Source organism: Balaenoptera borealis, assembly GCF_965194805.1.
Source record: "Balaenoptera borealis genome assembly, chromosome: 7".
Classification (NCBI taxonomy): domain Eukaryota; kingdom Metazoa; phylum Chordata; class Mammalia; order Artiodactyla; family Balaenopteridae; genus Balaenoptera; species Balaenoptera borealis.
In genome coordinates this window covers 107,978,145-107,999,558 of record NC_138864.1, presented here as the reverse complement: position 1 = coordinate 107,999,558, position 21,414 = coordinate 107,978,145, and the positions used below count along the sequence as shown (strand labels likewise).

General features: G+C 36.1%; 2 protein-coding genes across 8 annotated transcripts in view; one reads left to right on the top strand and one right to left on the bottom strand.

Annotated features, from left to right (window-relative positions):
- The window catches only part of MEST (mesoderm specific transcript), a 120,701-nt gene that overhangs the window by 25,463 nt on the left and 73,824 nt on the right, over nucleotides 1–21,414 (bottom strand). The window contains exon 12 of one of the 4 annotated variants that reach the window (XM_082399249.1): nucleotides 7,373–8,226. The exons of the other annotated variants lie outside the window; for them this stretch is intronic. Coding sequence (XP_082255375.1) covers nucleotides 8,145–8,226 — 82 coding nt within the window. The 3' untranslated portion in view covers nucleotides 7,373–8,144. Of the gene's footprint in view, nucleotides 1–7,372; nucleotides 8,227–21,414 lie in introns of those variants that run through there. 4 annotated transcript variants of the gene reach the window in all.
- The window catches only part of COPG2 (COPI coat complex subunit gamma 2), a 142,459-nt gene that overhangs the window by 66,737 nt on the left and 54,308 nt on the right, over nucleotides 1–21,414 (top strand). For all 4 annotated transcript variants that reach the window (XM_082399168.1, XM_082399166.1, XM_082399169.1 and 1 more), the window contains 3 exons: nucleotides 6,385–6,518; nucleotides 7,283–7,350; nucleotides 15,290–15,478. In XM_082399168.1, coding sequence (XP_082255294.1) covers nucleotides 6,385–6,518; nucleotides 7,283–7,350; nucleotides 15,290–15,478 — 391 coding nt within the window. The remainder of the gene's footprint in view (nucleotides 1–6,384; nucleotides 6,519–7,282; nucleotides 7,351–15,289; nucleotides 15,479–21,414) is intronic.

The following is a 21,414-nucleotide window of genomic DNA, read 5'->3' as shown; positions in this document are numbered from 1 at the left end:
ATACAATTTTATGTCTTTTAAATTAGTTAAGAAGAGAAATGAAAATATTATTTATAGAATCATTTATATTAACTCATATTTACCATTTCTGGTGCTCTTTATTTCGCATTGATTATTCATGTCACTGGAGTCAGTCTTTCAGTTTAACAGACTTCGTTTAGTATTTTTTATAAATCAGGTATGTTAGCAATGCATTGTCTCAGTCACTGCTTATCTGGGAATGTCCTTTTATTAGCCTTCATTTTTGGAACATAGTTCTGCTGGATAGAGAATTTTTATTTTTTTATTTCAACACTTTGAATATGGCATTCTCTATTTCATTGTTTCAGGTGAAAAGCCATTAATTGTATTGTTGCTCCCCTGTACAATGTGATGAGTAGCTTTTATCTTGCTTCTGTCAAGATTTTCTCTTTGTCTTATGCTTTCAGCACTTTGACTATGGTGTGTCTATATGTGGATCTTTTTGTATTTTTCCAACTTGGGATTTGTTGAGCTTCTCAAGTGTGTAGATTAATATTTTTAACAAATTTTGGAAGTTTTGGGTCATTATTTCTCAGGATATTCCTTTTGTCCCTTTGTCTCTCTCCTTTCCTTCTGGGACTCCTATCATGAAAATGTTGGTACACTTGGTCGTATTCCATAGGTCTCCAAGGCTCTGTTTTTTTTTTTTCCTTCATTCTTTATTTTCCTCAGCTGGATTATCTCAGTTTAACCTATCCTCAAGTTACTGGCTTTTTCTACTGTCAGTGCAAATCAGCTGTTGAATTGCAGATTTGAATTTTTTGAAAGTTGTTTCTGAACTCTCTCACTTTTTTTTAAATTGAAGTATAGTTGATTTACACTACTGTGTTTCAGGTGTACAGCAAAGTGATTCATTCTTTTTTATGGCTGAGTAATAGTCCGTGTGTGTGTGTGTGTGTGTGTGTGTGTGTGTGTGTGTATTATATATATATATGCATATCACCTCTTTATCCATTCATCTGTTGATGGACACTTAGGTTGCTTCCATGTCTTGGCTATTGTAAGTAGTGCTGCTGTGAACATTGGGGTGCATGTATCTTTTCGAATTAGAGTTTTTGTCTTTTCTGGTTATATGCCCAAGAATAGGATTGCTGGATCATTCGGTAGCTCTATTTTTAGTTTTTTAAGGAACCTCCATACTGTTTTCCCTACTTACTGGTTGCACCAGTTTACATTCCCACTAACAGTGTAGGAGGGTTCCCTTTTCTCCACACCCTCTCCAGCATTTATTATTTATAGACTTTTTGATGATAGCCATTCTGACTGGTGTAAGGCGATACCTCCTTGTGGTTTTGATTTGCATTTAATTAGTGATATTGACCATCTTTTCATATGCATGTTGGCCATCTGTATATCTTCTTTGGAAAAATGTCTATTTAGGTCATCTGCCCATTTTTTGATTGGGTTGTTTGTTTTTTTTGATATTGAGTTTTATGAGCTGTTTGTATATTTTGGAAATTAACCCCTTGTCAGTCACATTGTTTGCAAATATTTTCTCACATTCTATAGGTTGTATTTTCATTTCATTGATGGTTTCCTTTGCTATGCAGAAGCTTTTAAGTTTGGTTAGGTCCCATTTGTTTATTTTTGTTTTTTTTTCTTTTGCCTTGGGAGACTGGTCTAAGAAAGTATTGCTACTATTTATGTCAGAGAATGTTTTGCCTATCTTCTCTTCCAGGAGTTTTACGGTGTCACATCGTATATGTGTCTTTAAAGCATTTTGAGTTTATTTTTGTATATGATGTGAGGGAGTGTTCTAATTTCATTAATTTACAAATAGCTGTCCAGCTTTCCCAGCACCACTTGCTGAAGGCAGTGTGTTTTCTCCATCGTGTATTCTTGCCTCCTTTGCTGAAGATTAATTGTATGGGTTTGTTTCTGGGCTCTCTATTCTGTTCCATTGATCTACATGTTTGCTTTTGTGCCAATACCACAGTGTTTTGATTAGTGTAGCTTTGTAGTATTGTCTGAAGTCTGGGAGAGTTATACCTCCAGCTTTGTTCTTTTTCCTCAGAATTGCTTTGCCAATCCAGGGCCTTCTGTGATTCCATATAAATTTTAGGATTATTTGTTCTAGTTCTGTGAAAAATGTCATGGGTAGTTTGATAGATATAGCATTAAATTTGTAGATTGCTTTCAGTAGTATGGCCATTTTAATAATATTAATTCTTCCAATCCAAGAGCATGGGATATCTTTTCATTTCTGTGAATTATCTTCAGTTTCCTTTATCAGTGTTTTAGAGTTCTCAGCATATAGGTCTTTCACCTCCTTGGTTAGGTTTATTCCCGTGTTTGTGTGTGTGTGTGTGTGTGTGTGTGTGTGGGTGGGTGTGTTTAGTGCGATTTTAAACTTTTTTTTTTTACTTTCTGATATTTCATTGTTACTGTAAAGAAATGCAACAGATTTCTGTATATTAATCTTGTACCCTGCTACCTTGCTGAATTCATTTATTAGTTCTAATAGTTTTTGTGTGGAGTCTTTAGGTTTTCTGTATAGAGTATTGTATCATCTGCATATAATGACAATTTTACCTCTTCCCTTCCAATTTGGATACCTTTTATTTCTTTTTCTTGTCTGGTTGCTGAGACTAGGACTTCCAATAATACGTTGAATAGCAGTGGTGAGAGTGGGCACCCTTGTCTTGTTCCAGAATTTAGTGGGAAGGCTTTCAGCTTTTCACTGTTGAGTATTGTGTTGGCTCTGGGTTTGTCATAAATGGTTTTTATTATGTTGAGATGTATTCCCCCTATACCCACTTCAGTGAGAGTTTTCATCGTGAATGGATGTTGAATTTTATCACATGCTTTTTCTACATCTATTGAGATGATCATATGGTTTTTGTCTTTTCTTTTGTTGATGTGGTATATCACATTGATTTGCATATGCTGAACCATCTTTGTGACCCTGGTAAGAATCCAGCTTGATCATGGTGTATGATCCTTTATATGTGTTGTTGGAGTTGGCTTGCTTAAATTTTGTTGAGGATTTTTGCATCTCTGTTTGTCAAAGATATTGGCCAGTAATTTTCTTTTTTTGTAGTGTCTTTGTTTTTGGTATCAGGGTGATGGTGGCTGCATAAACTGACTTTGGGAGTGTTTCCTCCTCTTAAATCTTTTGGAATAATTTGAGAAGGATAGGTATACGTTCCTCTTTGTATGTTTGGTTGAATTCCCCAGTTAAGCCATCTGGTCCTGGATTTTGTTTGTGGGGAGTATTTGGGTTTTTTTGTTTGTTTTTTATTACAGATTCTATTACACTTCTAGTGATTGGTCTGTTCAAATTATGTTTCTTCTTGATTCAGTTCTGGCTGACTTTATGTTTCTAAAACCTTTTCTGTTTCTTCTTGGTTGTTCAATTTGTTGGTTTATAACTGTTCATAGTATTTTCTTATGATTTTTTGTATTTCTGCAGCATTGGTTGTTATTTCTCATTTCTTATTTTGTTTATTTGGGTCTTCTCTCTTTTCTTTTTGGTAGCCTGGCTAGAGGTTTGTCGATTTTGTTTATCCTTTCAAAAAACCAGCTCTTGGTTTTATCGATCTTTTCTATTGTTGTTTTGATCTCTATTTTATTTATTTCCTCTCTGATCTTTCTTATTTCCTTCCTTCTAATGACTTTGGGTTTTGTTTCTTCTTCTTTTTTCTAATTCTTTTAGGTGGTAGGTTAGGTTATTTACTTGAGATTTTACTTGTTGCTCGAGAAGGGCCTGTATTGCTCTGAATTTCCCTCTTTGAACTACTTTTGCTGCATCCCATAGATTTTGTAGGTTGTGTTTTCATTGTCATTTGTCTCGAGGTATTTTCTGATTTCCTTTTTGATTTCATTGTTGACTCATTGGTTTTTTAGTAGGATGTTGTTTAGTCTCCATATGATTGTTTTTTCCCATTTTTCTTTCTGTGGTTGATTTCTAGTTTCATACTGTTGCGGTCAGAAAAGATGCTTGAAATAATTTCTGTCTTCTTAAATTCATTGAGGCTTGTTTTGTGTCCTCGTGTGTGGTCTATCCTAGAGAATGTTCCATGAGCACTTGAAAAGAATGTGTATTTTGTTTGTTTTTTTTTTGGATGACGTGTCCTGTAGATACCAATTAAGTACATCCGTTCTATTGTGTCATTTAGGATCTCTTTTGCCTTATTGATTTTCTGTCTCAAAGATCTGTCCATTGATGTCAGTGGGGTGTTAAAGTCTCCTACTATTATTGTATTCCTGTCAATTTCTCCCTTTATGTCTGTTAGTATTTATTTTGTATATTTAGGTGTTCCTACATTGGGTGCATATATATGTTAACAAGTGTAATGTCCTCTTCTTGTACTAATCCCTTTATCATTATATAGTGTCCTTCTTTGTCTTTCTTTTTGGACTTTGTTTTAAAGTCTGTTTTGTCTGATATGAATATCGCTACCCCTGCTTTCTTATTGTTTCCATTTGCATGAAATATCTTTTTCCATCCCCTCACTTTCAATCTATGTGTGACTTTTGCCCTAAAGTGAGTCTCTTGTAGGCAGCATATTGTAGGTACTTGTTTTTTTTATCGGAGCAGATTTGAAATTTTTATTCTAGTTATGCACTTCCCAAATCCAGAGTTTCTATTTGGTTCCTTTAAAAAAAAAACCAAAATTCATTTTTTCCTCTTTATTGATACTCTCTCTCGGGTGAGGCATGATTGTCATGCCTTTAACTTTTTAATTCCCTTTAATTCTTTAGATATGGTTTCTTTTGCTTCTTTGAACATATTTATATTAGTTGACTTAAAGGCTTTGCCTAGTAAATCCAACATCTGGGCTCCTTCAAGAATAATTTCTATTGACTGCTGTTTTTCACTATATCTCACTATTTCTTTGTGTGTCATAGCTTTTTGTCAAAAACTGGATATTTAACATACTGTGGTAACTGACAATCTTATTTCCCCCTTTTCCATCCTCAGAGTTTGTTTTTGTTGCTGTTTGTTGTTGTTGTTTGTTTAGTGACTTTCCTGGACTAATTCTGCAGTCCTTATTCTTTATCATGTGTGGCTACTGAAGTCTGCTTGGTTAGCTGAGTCTTCGGATAATGATTTGACAGATTTTCTTAAATGCTTTTGACCAACATGTCTCCCATCTTTTTTTCAGTGGGCATTTTGTGTGTTGGGGTATGCATAACTGTGCCTTAGTCTTCCCTTCCTAACTGTGCAGAAACTCAAAGTTGAGCATGGGTGAGAGGCTAGAGCTCTGTAAGATCTTTCCTGGCTATTTGCACAGCCTTCTAGATCCCCAGGAATAGGTCAGAAATTAAAGCCCCTTAGGGGCATCTCATTTCTTAGATTTTCTTTTTAAGTTTTTTTGGCCAGACTCTTGTTTGCGCCAACTAGAATCAATACCTGTGGCAACTGCAGTGTTAAGCAATTGCCGCTGTTTTTTGGGAGACAAACCTCCTGGGGATGGGGCTTTCCTCACTGAATGTCCTCAGAGTCAGATGAAATAAAAATTAGCTTTGGGGAATTCCCTGGTGGTCCAGTGGTTTGGACTCCATGCTTCCACTACAGAGTGCATGGGCTCGACCCCTGGTTGGGGAACTGAGATTCCACATGCTGTGTAGCACGGCCAAAAAATTAGCTTCATGAATGGGGCTTTTTTAAGGAGCATCATTCAGGTCAAGTAGTGACAGTGCTCTGGGAACAGGGCTTTTGATGGTGCTCCAAATTTATCTGCCTCTTTCAGTGGCTACTAGGCTGCTGGCTTTCATAGCTAGTGTGGTTCTGAGGCCCTGGTTTCCAAGGCTACCATGAAGCTGGGAAGAGGGTATGAAATAGAGCAAGTTAAAATACCAGAAAGCTTACTGTTCTTATGAAAATTCAGCTGTTCCTCTTGAATAAATGTTCCTAGGATTGTTGCAATCCTTTAGCTAACTTCTAGAGTGTTGAAAAAGTTGATTTTGAAAATTTACACCAGTATTCTCATTGCTTTTATGGAAGAGTGTATTTTCAGAGGTCCTTCATTCATAATTCCAAAAGTGCTTCTCATTCTGTCTGTGCTTTTTTTTTTTTAAAAAAAATATTTATTTATTTATTTATTTGGTCGCGCCGGGTCTTAGTTGCGGCTCGCAGGCTTGTTAGTTGCAGCTTGTGGGCTTGTTAGTTGCGGCTCACTGGCTCCTTAGTTGCAGCACACAGGCTTCTTAGTTGTGGCATATGAACTCTCAGTTGAGGCATGCATGTGGGATATAATTCCCTGACCAGGGATTGAACCCGGGCCCCCTGAATTGGGAGCATGGAGTCTTAACCACTGTGCCACCAGGGAAGTCCCCCTGTCTGTGCTTTTAGCCACTATGCACATTGCCTCTGTTCTTTATGATATCTAATTATGGCCTATGTCTATTTATTGTCAGCCATGAAAGTCCAGTCTTTGATTTCATTGAGAGCTGCTTGCGAAATAAACATGAAATGGTTATTTATGAAGCTGCTTCAGCTATCATCCATCTTCCTAACTGTACTGCAAGGGAGTTGGCACCTGCTGTTTCAGGTTAGTTGTATATTTGATAACTGGCTTTTGTTTATTTTCTTATGTTTTTGTTTTAAGTTCCATAGGTCTACAGAATAGGTATTTTTGAACCTTAGCTCTGTATATATAGCCTTTACATTTTGATACGTAAATGATTTATTTTAGCTGTTTTTTAATTACAGTTGTACCTCCATATCCTTGGGTTCCACATCCCACCGATTCAACCCAATCGATTCACGGTTGGTTGAATCCTCAGATGTGGAACCTGCAGATACCAAGGGCTGATTGTGCTACACCATTTTATATAAGGGTCTTTAGCATCCCCAGATTTGGGTATCTGCCAGGGGTCCTGGAAGGTCCAGGGTCCAGTCCCCTGCAGATATGGAGGGGTGACTGTATTTCTTTTTCTGAAGTTATCATTTCCCCATATTAAAAAATTTAAGTTTTTACTTAGAAAACAAGTAACTTTAATGCCTTCAGTTCTCCATGTTTAAAAAACCCATTTACTCTTACAACCATAAATATTAACACTCTTTAAATTCAGATATTAATGGGTATATTACGTTTTTTAGGGAAAAAAATAAACTTTGTTTCCTGTATTTAAAGTTTTTATAGCTCAACAAAAAGTACTTTTTCTATTTTTGATGATGTATTTTTCATGTGAATTTTTGATGCTGTGATCTAATTTCCTTATGCGTATTTTGAATGTGATTCTTCATGTATTTTCAGAAACATGCTATATGTTGAAATGAGCTATGTTCACAGTGACCTTTTTTCTTTCCTAGTTCTTCAGCTTTTCTGTAGTTCTCCTAAGCCAGCTTTGAGATATGCAGCTGTGAGGACCTTGAACAAGGTAGGTGTTCCTTTGCTAACTATTGACTTGTATCAGTGTTCAATTGAGAAACATTAAATACGAAGCATTTGGCTTTCTGTCCAAGGTTAGTAGATATGATTTATGGGCTTCACTTCTGTAGCACCTCACTTGTATTTGCAGCCTTAGATATGGCCGTTTATACTATTATTCATGTGCTCAATAGCCACATGTAGTTAGTGACTATCATATTAGACACTGCAGATATAGAATATTTCTATCATTGCAGGAAGTTCAGTGCTGGTCTATAGCAACACTATCCAATAGAAACGCTATGTGAGTCACATATGCAATTTTAAATTTTATTGTAACCACATTAAATTCTTTTATGATGAGATTAATTTTAAACATATATTTTATTTACCCTAACATTTATAAAATTTATCAATGTGATCAGTATAAAATTATTAGAGATATATTTTACCTTCTGTTTTTTCATATTAAGTCTTTGATATCCGGTGTATATTTTGTATTTACAGCATACCTCTGTTTGGAATAACCACATTTCAAAGGCTTAGTAGTCACATATGCTTATTGGCTACTATACTGAACAGCATAAATCTAGAGGATACAGTGCAGAAACACAGAAGGAATTAAATAACTATAAAAATTTTATTTTATTTATTTATTTTTAAAAATATTTATTTATGTGGTTGTGCTGGGTCTTAGTTGCGGCAGGCAGGCTCCTTAGTTGTGGCTTACCAGCTGCTTATTTGCGGCTCGCTGGCTCCTTAGTTGTGGCATGCAAACTCTTAGTTGTTTCATGCATGTGGGATCTAGTTCCCTGACCAGGGATCGAACCCAGGCTGCCTGCATTGGGAGTGCGAAGTCCCAACCACTGTGCCACCAGAGAAGTCCCTAAAAATTTTAAATGAAAGTTTAATGTTGTAGAATACTGGTCTAATGTAATATGTGGTTGACTATAAATTAATTGTATTAACAATTGGAGGAGAGAGAAATTTAGAGCAGCCATAGAAGGAGGCTTTATAGAACAATATGAATTGTATTTTGAAGAGTTGATATCGGTTCACATTCCTTCATCTATAATCTTGGGAACAGATGTATCTCAGAAATCAGTATTTTGAGAATTTTAGAGAGGTAATATGGTGCCATCTCTTATATTAATACTAACCCCTTTGGGCCTGGAGCAGTTAGACACATTAGACACGTTAATATTTCTGCTTTATACGTATGACTATCCTCACTACATGGAATAAATTAAGACTCAGTTTTACATTAGTTTGGGCCATTTTTTGCTGTTAAGTGATTTTGATGGCAATACTTTGCTGAGTTTCAAAATTTTAGCATTATGGATAAAGGATTCTATACCAGTATAGGATTAGGCAGAGAGGTGAACATCATCAACAAAAGCAAAGAAGCAGGACAATGACAGACATGTTTTAGTGACCGTGAGCAATCCAGTTTGGTTGGAGTTTGCTTGCTTAAATACAGAAGTGTTTTTATAAGTGGTAAGATATTACATTTAAGTGTCTTCGAGTAGTGTTTATCATTCTAGGTCCTACTCTCAGAGATTCTAAAATCTAGTAGAATAGGTAACCATGAACACATGTACTATAAGGAGAAACAGGCCAACTGTAATAAAAGGCAGAATATGATATTGTTATAAAGGTTATAGAAACTTAGGAAGATAAAGTGCTGTGCTATACTGTAACTAGCAGTTAATCATTTATCAAATGATATATCGTATCTTATTTATTAGAAACATTCATCTTGAAAAAAATGCTTTTTACCGTATGTTGTCCCGTTTAGATTTTAAAAAGGCATTTACCTTAATTAAAATTTCTGACCAGTCCCTCCCATCAAGCCTCTTAGATAGCCTCATCCACCAGAGGGCAGACAGCAGAAGCAAGAAGAACTACAATCCTGCAGCCTGTGGAACAAAAACCACATTCATAGAAAGATAGACAAGATGAAAAGGCAGAGGGCTATGTACCAGATGAAGGAACAAGATAAAACCCCAGAAAAACAACTAAATGAAGTGGAGATAGGCAACCTTCCAGAAAAAGAACTCAGAATAATGATAGTGAAGATGATCCAGGACCTCGGAAAAACAATGGAGGCAAAGATTGAGAACATGCAAGAAATGTTTAACAAAGACCTAGAAGAATTAAAGAACAAACAAACAGAGATGAGCAATACAATAACTGAAATGAAAACTACACTAGAAGGAGTCAATAGCAGAATAACTGAGGCAGAAGAACGGATAAGTGACCTGGAAGACAGAATGGTGGAATTCACTGCTGCGGAACAGAATAAAGAAAAAAAAATGAAAAGAAATGAAGACAGCCTAAGAGACCTCTGGGACAACATTAAAGGCAACAACATTCACATTATAGGGATCCCAGAAGGAGAAGAGAGAAAGGACCAGAGAAAATATTTGAAGAGATAATAGTTGAAAACTTCCCTAACATGGGAAAGGAAATAGCCACCCAAGTCCAGGAAGCACAGAGAGTCCCATATAGCATAAACCCAAGGAGAAACACGCCGAGACACAGAGTAATCAAATTGGCAAAAATTAAAGACAAAGAAAAATTACTGAAAGCAGCCAGGGAAAAACTACAAATAACATACAAGGGAACTCCCATAAGGTTAACAGCTGATTTCTCAGCAGAAACTCTACAAGACAGAAGGGAGTGGCATGATATACTTAAAGTGATGAAAGGGAAGAACCTACAACCAAGATTACTTTACCCGGCAAGGATCTCATTCAGATTTGATGGAGAAATTAAAGTGTTTACAGATAAGCAAAAGCTGAGAGAATTCAGCACCACCAAACCAGCTCTACAACAAATGCTAAAGGAACTTCTCTAAGTGGGAAACACAAGAGAAGAAAAGGACCTACAAAAACATACCCAAAACAATTAAGAAAATGGTCAAAGGAACATACATATCAATAATTACCTTAAACGTGAATGGATTAAATGCTCCAGCCAAAAGACACAGGCTTGCTGAATGGATACAAAAACAAGACCCATATATATGCTGTCTACAAGAGACCCACTTCAGACCTAGGGACACATACAGACTGAAAGTGGGGGGATGGAAAAAGATATTCCATGCAAATGGAAATCAAAAGAAAGCTGGAGTAGCAATACTCATATCAGATAAAATAGACTTTAAAATAAGAATGTTACAAGAGACAAGGAAAGACACTACATAATGATCAAGGGATCAATCCAAGAGTAAGATATAACAATTATAAATATATATGCACCCAACATAGGAGCACCTCAATACATAAGGCAACTGCTAACAGCTATAAAAGAGGAAATCGACAGTAACACAGTAATAGTGGGGGACTTTAACACCTCACTTACACCAATGGACAGATCATCCAAAATGAAAATAAATAAGGAAACAGAAGCTTTAAGTGACACAATAGACCAGATAGATTTAATTGATATTTATAGGACATTCCATCCCAAAACAGCAGATTACACTTTCTTCTCAAGTGCACACGGAACATTCTCCAGGATAGATCACATCTTGGGTCACAAATCAAGCCTCAGTAAGTTTAAGAATATTGAAATCATATCAAGCATCTTTTCTGACCACAACGCTATGAGATAAGAAATGAATTACAGGGGAAAAAACATAAAAAACACAAACACATAGAGGCTAAACAATACATTACTAAATAACCAAGAGATCACTGAAGAAATCAGAGGAAATCAAAAAATACCTAGAGACATATGACAATGAAAACACGACGATCCAAAACCTATGGGATGCAGCAAAAGCAGTTCTAAGAGGGAAGTTTATAGCTATACAAGCCTACCTCAAGAAACAAGAAAAATCTCAAAAAAGCAATCTAACCTTACACCTAAAGGAACTAGAGAAAGAAGAATAAACAAAACCCAAAGTTAGCTGAAGGAAAGAAATCATAAAGATCAGAGCAGGAATAAATGAAATAGAAACAAAGAAAACAATAGCAAAGATCAATAAAACTAAAAGCTGGTTCTTTGAGAAGATAAACAAAATTGATAAACCATTAGCCAGACTCATCAAGAAAAAGAGGGAGAGGACTCAAATCAATAAAATTAGAAATGAAAAAGGAGAAGTTACAACAGACACCGCAGAAATACAAAGCATCCTAAGAGACTACTACAAACAACTCTATGCCAATAAAATGGACAACCTGGAAGAAATGGACAAATTCTTAGAAAGGTATAACCTTCCAAGACTGAACCAGGAAGAAACAGAAAATATGAACAGAACAATCACAAGTAATGAAATTGAAACTGTGATTAAAAATCTTCCAACAAACAAAAGTCCAGGACCAGATGGCTTCACAGGTGAATTCTATCAAACATTTAGAGAAGAGCTAACACCCATCCTTCTCAAACTCTTCCAAAAAATTGCAGAGGAAGGAACACTCCCAAACTCATTCTGTGAGGCCACCATCACCCTGATACCAAAACCAGACAAAGATACTACAAAAAAAGAAAATTACAGACCAATATCACTGATGAATATAGATGCAAAAATCCTCAACAAAATACTAGCAAACAGAATCCAACAACACATTAAAAGGATCATACACCATGATCAAGTGGGATTTATGCCAGGGAGGCAAGGATTCTTCAGTATACGCAAATAAATCAGTGTGATACACCATATTAACAAACTGAAGAATAAAAACCATATGACCATCTCAATAGATGCAGAAAAAGCTTTTGACAAAATTCAACACCCATTTATGATAAAAACTCTCCAGAAAGGGCATAGAGGGAACCTACCTCAACATAATAAAGGCCATATACGACAAACCCACAGCAAACATCATTCTCAGTGGTGAAAAACTGAAAGCATTTCCTCTAAGATCAGGAACGAGACAAGGATGTCCACTCTCACCACTATTATTCAACATAGTTTTGGAAGTCCTAGCCATGGCAATCAGAGAAGAAAAAGAAATAAAAGGAATACAAATTGGAAAAGAAGAAGTAAAAGTGTCACTGTTTGCAGATGACATGATACTATACATAGAGAATCCTAAAGATGCCACCAGAAAACTACTAGAGCTAATCAATGAATTTGGTAAAGTTGCAGGATACAAAATTAATGCACAGAAATCTCTTGCGTTCCTATATACTAATGATGAAAAATCTGAAAGAGAAATTAAGGAAACACTCCCATTTACCACTGCAACAAAAAGAATAAAATACCTAGGAATAAACCTACCTAGGGAGACAGAAGACCTGTATGCAGAAAACTATAAGACACTGATGAAAGAAATTAAAGATGATACCAGCAGATGGAGAGATATACCATGTTCTTGGATTGGAAGAATCAATATTGTGAAAATGACTATACTACCCAAAGCAATCTACAGATTCAATGCAATCCCTATCAAATTACCAATGGCATTTTTTACGGAACTAGAACAAAAAATCTTAAAATTTGTATGGAGACACAAAAGACCCCGAATAGGCAAAGCAGTCTTGAGGGAAAACAACGGAGCTGGAGGAATCAGATTCCCTGACTTCAGACTAAACTACAAAGCTACAGTAATCAAGACAATATGGTACTGGCACAAAAACAGAAACACAGATCAATGGAACAAGATAGAAAGCCCAGAGATAAACCCATGCACCTATGGTCAACTAATCTATGACAAAGGAGGCAAGGATATACAATGGAGAAAAGACAGTCTCTTCAGTAAGTGGTGCTGGGAAAACTGGACAGCTACATGTAAAAGAATGAAATTAGAACACTCCCTAACATCATACACAAAAATAAACTCAAAATGGATTCGAGACCTAAATGTAAGACCGGACACTATAAAACTCTTTAGAGGAAAACATAGGAAGAACACTCTTTGACATAAATCACAACAAGGTCTTTTTTGATCCCCCTCCTAGAGTAATAGAAATAAAAAAAAAAAAATAAACAAATGGGACCTAATGAAACTTCAAAGCTTTTGCACAGCAAAGGAAACCATAAACAAGATGAAAAGACAACCCTCAGAGTGGGAGAAAATATTTGCAAACAAAGCAACGGACAAAGGATTAATCTCCAAAATATATAAACAGCTCATGCAGCTCAATATTAAAAAAAGAAACACCCAATCCAAAGATGGGCAGAAGACCTAAATAGACCTTTCTCCAAAGAAGACATACAGATGGCCAAGAAGCACATGAAAAACTGCTCAACATCACTAATTATTAGAGAAATGCAAATCAAAACTACAATGAGGTATCACCTCACACCACTTAGAATGGGCACCATCAGAAAATCTACAAACAACAAATGCTGGAGAGGGTGTGGAGAAAAGGGAACCCTCTTGCACTGTTGGTGGGAATGTAAATTGATACAGCCACTATGGAGAACAGTATGGAGGTTCCTTAAAAAACTAAAACTAAAATTACCATATGATCCAGCAACCCCACTACTGGGCATATACCCAGAGAAAACCATAATTCAAAAAGACACATGCACCCCAATGTTCATTGCAGCACTGTTTACAATAGCCAGGTCATGGAAGCAACCTAAATGCCCATCTACAGATGAATGGATAAAGAAGATGTGGTACATATATACAATGGAATATTACTCAGCCATAAAAAGGAACGAAATTGGGTCATTTGTTGAGACGTGGATGGATCTAGAGAGTGTCATACAGAGTGAAGTAAGTCAGAAAGAGAAAAACAAATATTGTATATTAACGCATGTATGTGGAACCTAGAAAAATGGTACAGATGAACCAGTTTGCAGGGCAGAAGTTGAGACACAGATGTAGAGAACAAATATATGGACACCAAGGGGGGAGAACCACGGTGGGGTGGGTATGGTTGTGTGCTGAATTGGGCGATTGGGATTGGCATGTATACACTGATGTGTATAAAATTGATGACTAATAAGAACCTGCAGTATAAAAAAACAAAGAAACAAATAAAAAAACAACTAATACTAAACTTTCTTTGGGTTATGTGTATGGAAATATGTTAATATAAATGTTTCAGATATTACATGAAATTTCTAAAAATCTTATATGTTCTGGTATAATGTTATAAGTCATAATTCTAGTTATTACTTTAAAATGTGTATCTCAGAAATAACTAAATTTCCTTGTCAATTGCATTATTATGAACTTTTATCAAATCTTTAACTGTGGTCATTTTTAAGTCTTTTGTCATTTACAGAGAGTTCTGGGTGCTTTCACAAAAATGTTCCTATAAAAGGGTTTCATTTTCAAGGAATTCATGGAAAAGACTCTGACAAGTACAGGTTTCTGATAACTGACTATACTGCTGAAGTGAATGAATAAGCATTTTCAGAACTCTAATGGAAAACTGATGAATTCATAAAAGTGCTAACAAAAGATCAAGATAAAAAAAAATTAATTACATGGGACTGAGTGAACTGATGAGGATGATTATAATTTTTGTGACTTTCTGTTTGAATTAAAAAAAAATCCCACAAGGATTCAGAGGCAAAAATATACAAATCAATTTACACTGCAAAGTAAAGGAGCTGTTACAGTGGAGGATTACTGGACTGGATGTTAATATTATGACATAGTATGAGTGTGTTTCGTGTTTGGTAATTGCAATCATTGTTGCTTTTGTTGTGGTCATCCATTTACAATGCTTGGTGTCAGTTTATTTATCTCTTGTAAAAATAAAATACAGTGTGTGTGTGTGTGTGTGTGTGTGTGTGTGAGTTGTGAAAAAAAAAAGGAAACTTTTAAATTCCTGATTCTGGTTTTGCACACCTGTATAATTAATGGTGATGATCATATTATAAGGGGAGGCCCAAATAGAAATTACAAATAAAGGAAATAAAATTCCATTTTTTAAGGTAAAAAAAAAAAATTTCTATTTTCATCTTCTTTTCTTTTTTGAAGTTCTGGTCTTTATCAGTAGCAATTTGCTTAATTTTTTTCTTGCCCTTTGACAAGGTGGCAATGAAGCACCCCTCTGCTGTTACTGCCTGCAATCTGGACTTAGAAAACTTGATCACAGACTCAAACAGAAGCATTGCTACCCTGGCCATTACTACACTCCTCAAAACAGGAAGTGAGAGCAGTGTGGACAGGCTCATGAAGCAGATATCATCCTTTGTGTCTGAAATCTCAGATGAGTTCAAGGTAAGAGTTTAAATATGAACATGTTTTCTCCCAGTCTCTGGCTTACCTATTTCATTTCTTTTTTTTTTTTTTTCAATAAATTTTATTTGCTTTTAAAAAATAATAATTCTTATTAAAAATAGAGATATACATGACATATATATGAAGAATATAAATAAATCACCTAAAAAACAGCTACAAATTACCCAAAATCTCAATATCCCAGAACAACTTTATGATATTTGTTAAACATGATTCCAAATATAGCTCTGTATATGTGCAGTTGGGTAAATGAATAGCTAGATATATTCAGAAAAAAATTAATAGAAAAAAAAATTAATAGAAATATAATCATACTATGAATAATATTTTAAAATTAACAATATAAAAATATATTTGGAACTTTAAAAAGGAAAATAATTAAAACTGAAGTTAATTGTGAACTTCAAATAAGTATTTCTTTATGCAAGACAGTTTTTTCTTTTTTTTTTTATTTTAAACATTTTGTCAAGAAGGCACATTTTTTTTTTATACAGCAGGTTTTTATTAGTCATCAGTTTTATACACATCAGTGTATACATGTCAATCCCAATCACCCAATTCATCACACCACCACCCCCACCCCCCCGCAGCTTTCCCCCTCTGGTGTCCATATATTTGTTCTCTACATCTGTGTCTCAATTTCTGCCCTGCAAACTGGTTCATCTGTACCATTTTTCTAGGTTCCACATATATGCGTTAATATATGATATTTATTTTTCTCTTTCTGACTTACTTCACTCTGTATGACACTCTCTAGATCCATCCACGTCTCAACAAATGACCCAATTTCGTTCCTTTTTATGGCTGAGTAATATTCCATTGTATATATGTACCACATCTTCTTTATCCATTCATCTGTAGATGGGCATTTAGGTTGCTTCCATGACCTGGCTATTGTAAACAGTGCTGCAATGAACATTGGGGTGCATGTGTCTTTTTGAATTATGGTTTTCTCTGGGTATATGCCCAGTAGTGGGGTTGCTGGATCATATGGTAATTTTAGTTTTAGTTTTTTAAGGAACCTCCATACTGTTCTCCATAGTGGCTGTATCAATTTACATTCCCACCAACAGTGCAAGAGGGTTCCCTTTTCTCCACACCCTCTCCAGCATTTGTTGTTTGTAGATTTTCTGATGGTGCCCATTCTAAGTGGTGTGAGGTGATACCTCATTGTAGTTTTGATTTGCATTTCTCTAATAATTAGTGATGTTGAGCAGTTTTTCATGTGCTTCTTGGCCATCTGTATGTCTTCTTTGGAGAAAGGTCTATTTAGGTCTTCTGCCCATCTTTGGATTGGGTGTTTCTTTTTTTAATATTGAGCTGCATGAGCTGTTTATATATTTTGGAGATTAATCCTTTGTCCGTTGCTTTGTTTGCAAATATTTTCTCCCACTCTGAGGTTGTCTTTTCATCTTGTTTATGGTTTCCTTTGCTGTGCAAAAGCTTTGAAGTTTCATTAGGTCCCATTTGTTTATTTTTTTTTTATTTCTATTACTCTAGGAGGGGGATCAAAAAAGATCTTGCTGTGATTTATGTCAAAGAGTGTTCTTCCTATGTTTTCCTCTAAAGAGTTTTATAGTGTCCGGTCTTACATTTAGGTCTCGAATCCATTTTGAGTTTATTTTTGTGTATGATGTTAGGGAGTGTTCTAATTTCCTTCTTTTACATGTAGCTGTCCAGTTTTCCCAGCACCACTTACTGAAGAGACTGTCTTTTCTCCATTGTATATCCTTGCCTCCTTTGTCATAGATTAGTTGACCATAGGTGCATGGGTTTATCTCTGGGCTTTCTATCTTGTTCCATTGATCTGTGTTTCTGTTTTTGTGCCAGTACCATATTGTCTTGATTACTGTAGCTTTGTAGTTTAGTCTGAAGTCAGGGAATCTGATTCCTCCAGCTCCGTTGTTTTCCCTCAAGACTGCTTTGCCTATTCGGGGTCTTTTGTGTCTCCATACAAATTTTAAGATTTTTTGTTCTAGTTCCGTAAAAAATGCCATTGGTAATTTGATAGGGATTGCATTGAATCTGTAGATTGCTTTGGGTAGTATAGTCATTTTCACAATATTGATTCTTCCAATCCAAGAACATGGTATATCTCTCCATCTGCTGGTATCATCTTTAATTTCTTTCATCAGTGTCTTATAGTTTTCTGCATACAGGTCTTCTGTCTCCCTAGGTAGGTTTATTCCTAGGTATTTTATTCTTTTTGTTGCAGTGGTAAATGGGAGTGTTTCCTTAATTTCTCTTTCAGATTTTTCATCATTAGTATATAGGAACGCAAGAGATTTCTGTGCATTAATTTTGTATCCTGCAACTTTACCAAATTCATTGATTAGCTCTAGTAGTTTTCTGGTGGCATCTTTAGGATTCTCTATGTATAGTATCATGTCATCTGCAAACAGTGACACTTTTACTTCTTCTTTTCCAATTTGTATTCCTTTTATTTCTTTTTCTTCTCTGATTGCCATGGCTAGGACTTCCAAAACTATGTTGAATAATAGTGGTGAGAGTGGACATCCTTGTCTCGTTCCTGATCTTAGAGGAAATGCTTTCAGTTTTTCACCACTGAGAATGATGTTTGCTGTGGGTTTGTCGTATATGGCCTTTATTATGTTGAGGTAGGTTCCCTCTATGCCCTTTCTGGAGAGTTTTTATCATAAATGGGTGTTGAATTTTGTCAAAAGCTTTTTCTGCATCTATTGAGATGGTCATATGGTTTTTATTCTTCAGTTTGTTAATATGGTGTATCACACTGATTTATTTGCGTATACTGAAGAATCCTTGCCTCCCTGGCATAAATCCCACTTGATCATGGTGTATGATCCTTTTAATGTGTTGTTGGATTCTGTTTGCTAGTATTTTGTTGAGGATTTTTGCATCTATATTCATCAGTGATATTGGTCTGTAATTTTCTTTTTTTGTAGTATCTTTGTCTGGTTTTGGTATCAGGGTGATGGTGGCCTCACAGAATGAGTTTGGGAGTGTTCCTTCCTCTGCAATTTTTTGGAAGAGTTTGAGAAGGATGGGTGTTAGCTCTTCTCTAAATGTTTGATAGAATTCACCTGTGAAGCCATCTGGTCCTGGACTTTTGTTTGTTGGAAGATTTTTAATCACAGTTTCAATTTCATTACTTGTGATTGTTCTGTTCATATTTTCTGTTTCTTCCTGGTTCAGTCTTGGAAGGTTATACCTTTCTAAGAATTTGTCCATTTCTTCCAGGTTGTCCATTTTATTGGCATAGAGTTGTTTGTAGTAGTCTCTTAGGATGCTTTGTATTTCTGCGGTGTCTGTTGTAACTTCTCCTTTTTCATTTCTAATTTTATTGATTTGAGTCCTCTCCCTCTTTTTCTTGATGAGTCTGGCTAATGGTTTATCAATTTTGTTTATCTTCTCAAAGAACCAGCTTTTAGTTTTATTGATCTTTGCTATTGTTTTCTTTGTTTCTATTTCATTTATTCCTGCTCTGATCTTTATGATTTCTTTCCTTCAGCTAACTTTGGGTTTTGTTTATTCTTCTTTCTCTAGTTCCTTTAGGTGTAAGGTTAGATTGCTTTTTTGAGATTTTTCTTGTTTCTTGAGGTAGGCTTGTATAGCTATAAACTTCCCTCTTAGAACTGCTTTTGCTGCATCCCATAGGTTTTGGATCGTCGTGTTTTCATTGTCATATGTCTCTAGGTATTTTTTGATTTCCTCTGATTTCTTCAGTGATCTCTTGGTTATTTAGTAATGTATTGTTTAGCCTCTATGTGTTTGTGTTTTTTATGTTTTTTCCCCTGTAATTCATTTCTTATCTCATAGCGTTGTGGTCAGAAAAGATGCTTGATATGATTTCAATATTCTTAAACTTACTGAGGCTTGATTTGTGACCCAAGATGTGATCTATCCTGGAGAATGTTCCGTGTGCACTTGAGAAGAAAGTGTAATCTGCTGTTTTGGGATGGAATGTCCTATAAATATCAATTAAATCTATCTGGTCTATTGTGTCACTTAAAGCTTCTGTTTCCTTATTTATTTTCATTTTGGATGATCTGTCCATTGGTGTAAGTGAGGTGTTAAAGTCCCCCACTATTACTGTGTTACTGTCGATTTCCTCTTTTATAGCTGTTAGCAGTTGCCTTATGTATTGAGGTGCTCCTATGTTGGGTGCATATATATTTATAATTGTTATATCTTACTCTTGGATTGATCCCTTGATCATTATGTAGTGTCTTTCCTTGTCTCTTGTAACATTCTTATTTTAAAGTCTATTTTATCTGATATGAGTATTGCTACTCCAGCTTTCTTTTGATTTCCATTTGCATGGAATATCTTTTTCCATCCCCCCACTTTCAGTCTGTATGTGTCCCTAGGTCTGAAGTGGGTCTCTTGTAGACAGCATATATATGGGTCTTGTTTTTGTATCCATTCAGCAAGCCTGTGTCTTTTGGCTGGAGCATTTAATCCATTCACGTTTAAGGTAATTATTGATATGTATGTTCCTTTGACCATTTTCTTAATTGTTTTGGGTATGTTTTTGTAGGTCCTTTTCTTCTCTTGTGTTTCCCACTTAGAGAAGTTCCTTTAGCATTTGTTGTAGAGCTGGTTTGGTGGTGCTGAATTCTCTCAGCTTTTGCTTATCTGTAAACACTTTAATTTCTCCATCAAATCTGAATGAGATCCTTGCCGGGTAAAGTAATCTTGGTTGTAGGTTCTTCCCTTTCATCACTTTAAGTATATCATGCCACTCCCTTCTGTCTTGTAGAGTTTCTGCTGAGAAATCAGCTGTTAACCTTATGGGAGTTCCCTTGTATGTTATTTGTAGTTTTTCCCTGGCTGCTTTCAGTAATTTTTCTTTGTCTTTAATTTTTGCCAATTTGATTACTCTGTGTCTCGGCGTGTTTCTCCTTGGGTTTATGCTATATGGGACTCTCTGTGCTTCCTGGACTTGGGTGGCTATTTCCTTTCCCATGTTAGGGAAGTTTTCAACTATTATCTCTTCAAATATTTTCTCTGGTCCTTTCTCTCTTCTCCTTCTGGGATCCCTATAATGTGAATGTTGTTGCCTTTAATGTTGTCCCAGAGGTCTCTTAGGCTGTCTTCATTTCTTTTCATTTTTTTTTCTTTATTCTGTTCCGCAGCAGTGAATTCCACCATTCTGTCTTCCAGGTCACTTATCCGTTCTTCTGCCTCAGTTATTCTGCTATTGACTCCTTCTAGTGTAGTTTTCATTTCAGTTATTGTATTGCTCATCTCTGTTTGTTTGTTCTTTAATTCTTCTAGGTCTTTGTTAAACATTTCTTGCATGTTCTCAATCTTTGCCTCCATTGTTTTTCCGAGGTCCTGGATCATCTTCACTATCATTATTCTGAGTTCTTTTTCTGGAAGGTTGCCTATCTCCACTTCATTTAGTTGTTTTTCTGGGGTTTTATCTTGTTCCTTCATCTGGTACATAGCCCTCTGCCTTTTCATCTTGTCTATCTTTCTATGAATGTGGTTTTTGTTCCACAGGCTGCAGGATTGTAGTTTTTCTTGCTTCTGCTGTCTGCCCTCTGGTGGATGAGGCTATCTAAGAGGCTTGTCCTAGTTTCCTGATGGGAGGGACTGGTGGTGGGTAGAGCTGGCTGTTTCTCTGGTGGGCAGATCTCAGTAAAGCTTTAATCCACTTGACTGCTGATGGGTGGGGCTGGGTTCCCTCCCTGATTTCTGTTTGGCCTGAGGCAACCCAACACTGGATCCTACCTGGGCTCTTTGGTGGGGCTAATAGCAGACTCTGGGAGGGCTCACGCCAAGGAGTACTTCCCAGAACTTCTGCTGCCAGGGTCCTTGTCCCCATGGTGAGCCACAGCCACGCCCCTTCTCTGCAGGAGACCCTCCAACACTAGCAGGTAGGTCTGGTTCAGTCTCCCCTGGGGTCACTGCTCCTTCCCCTGGGTCCC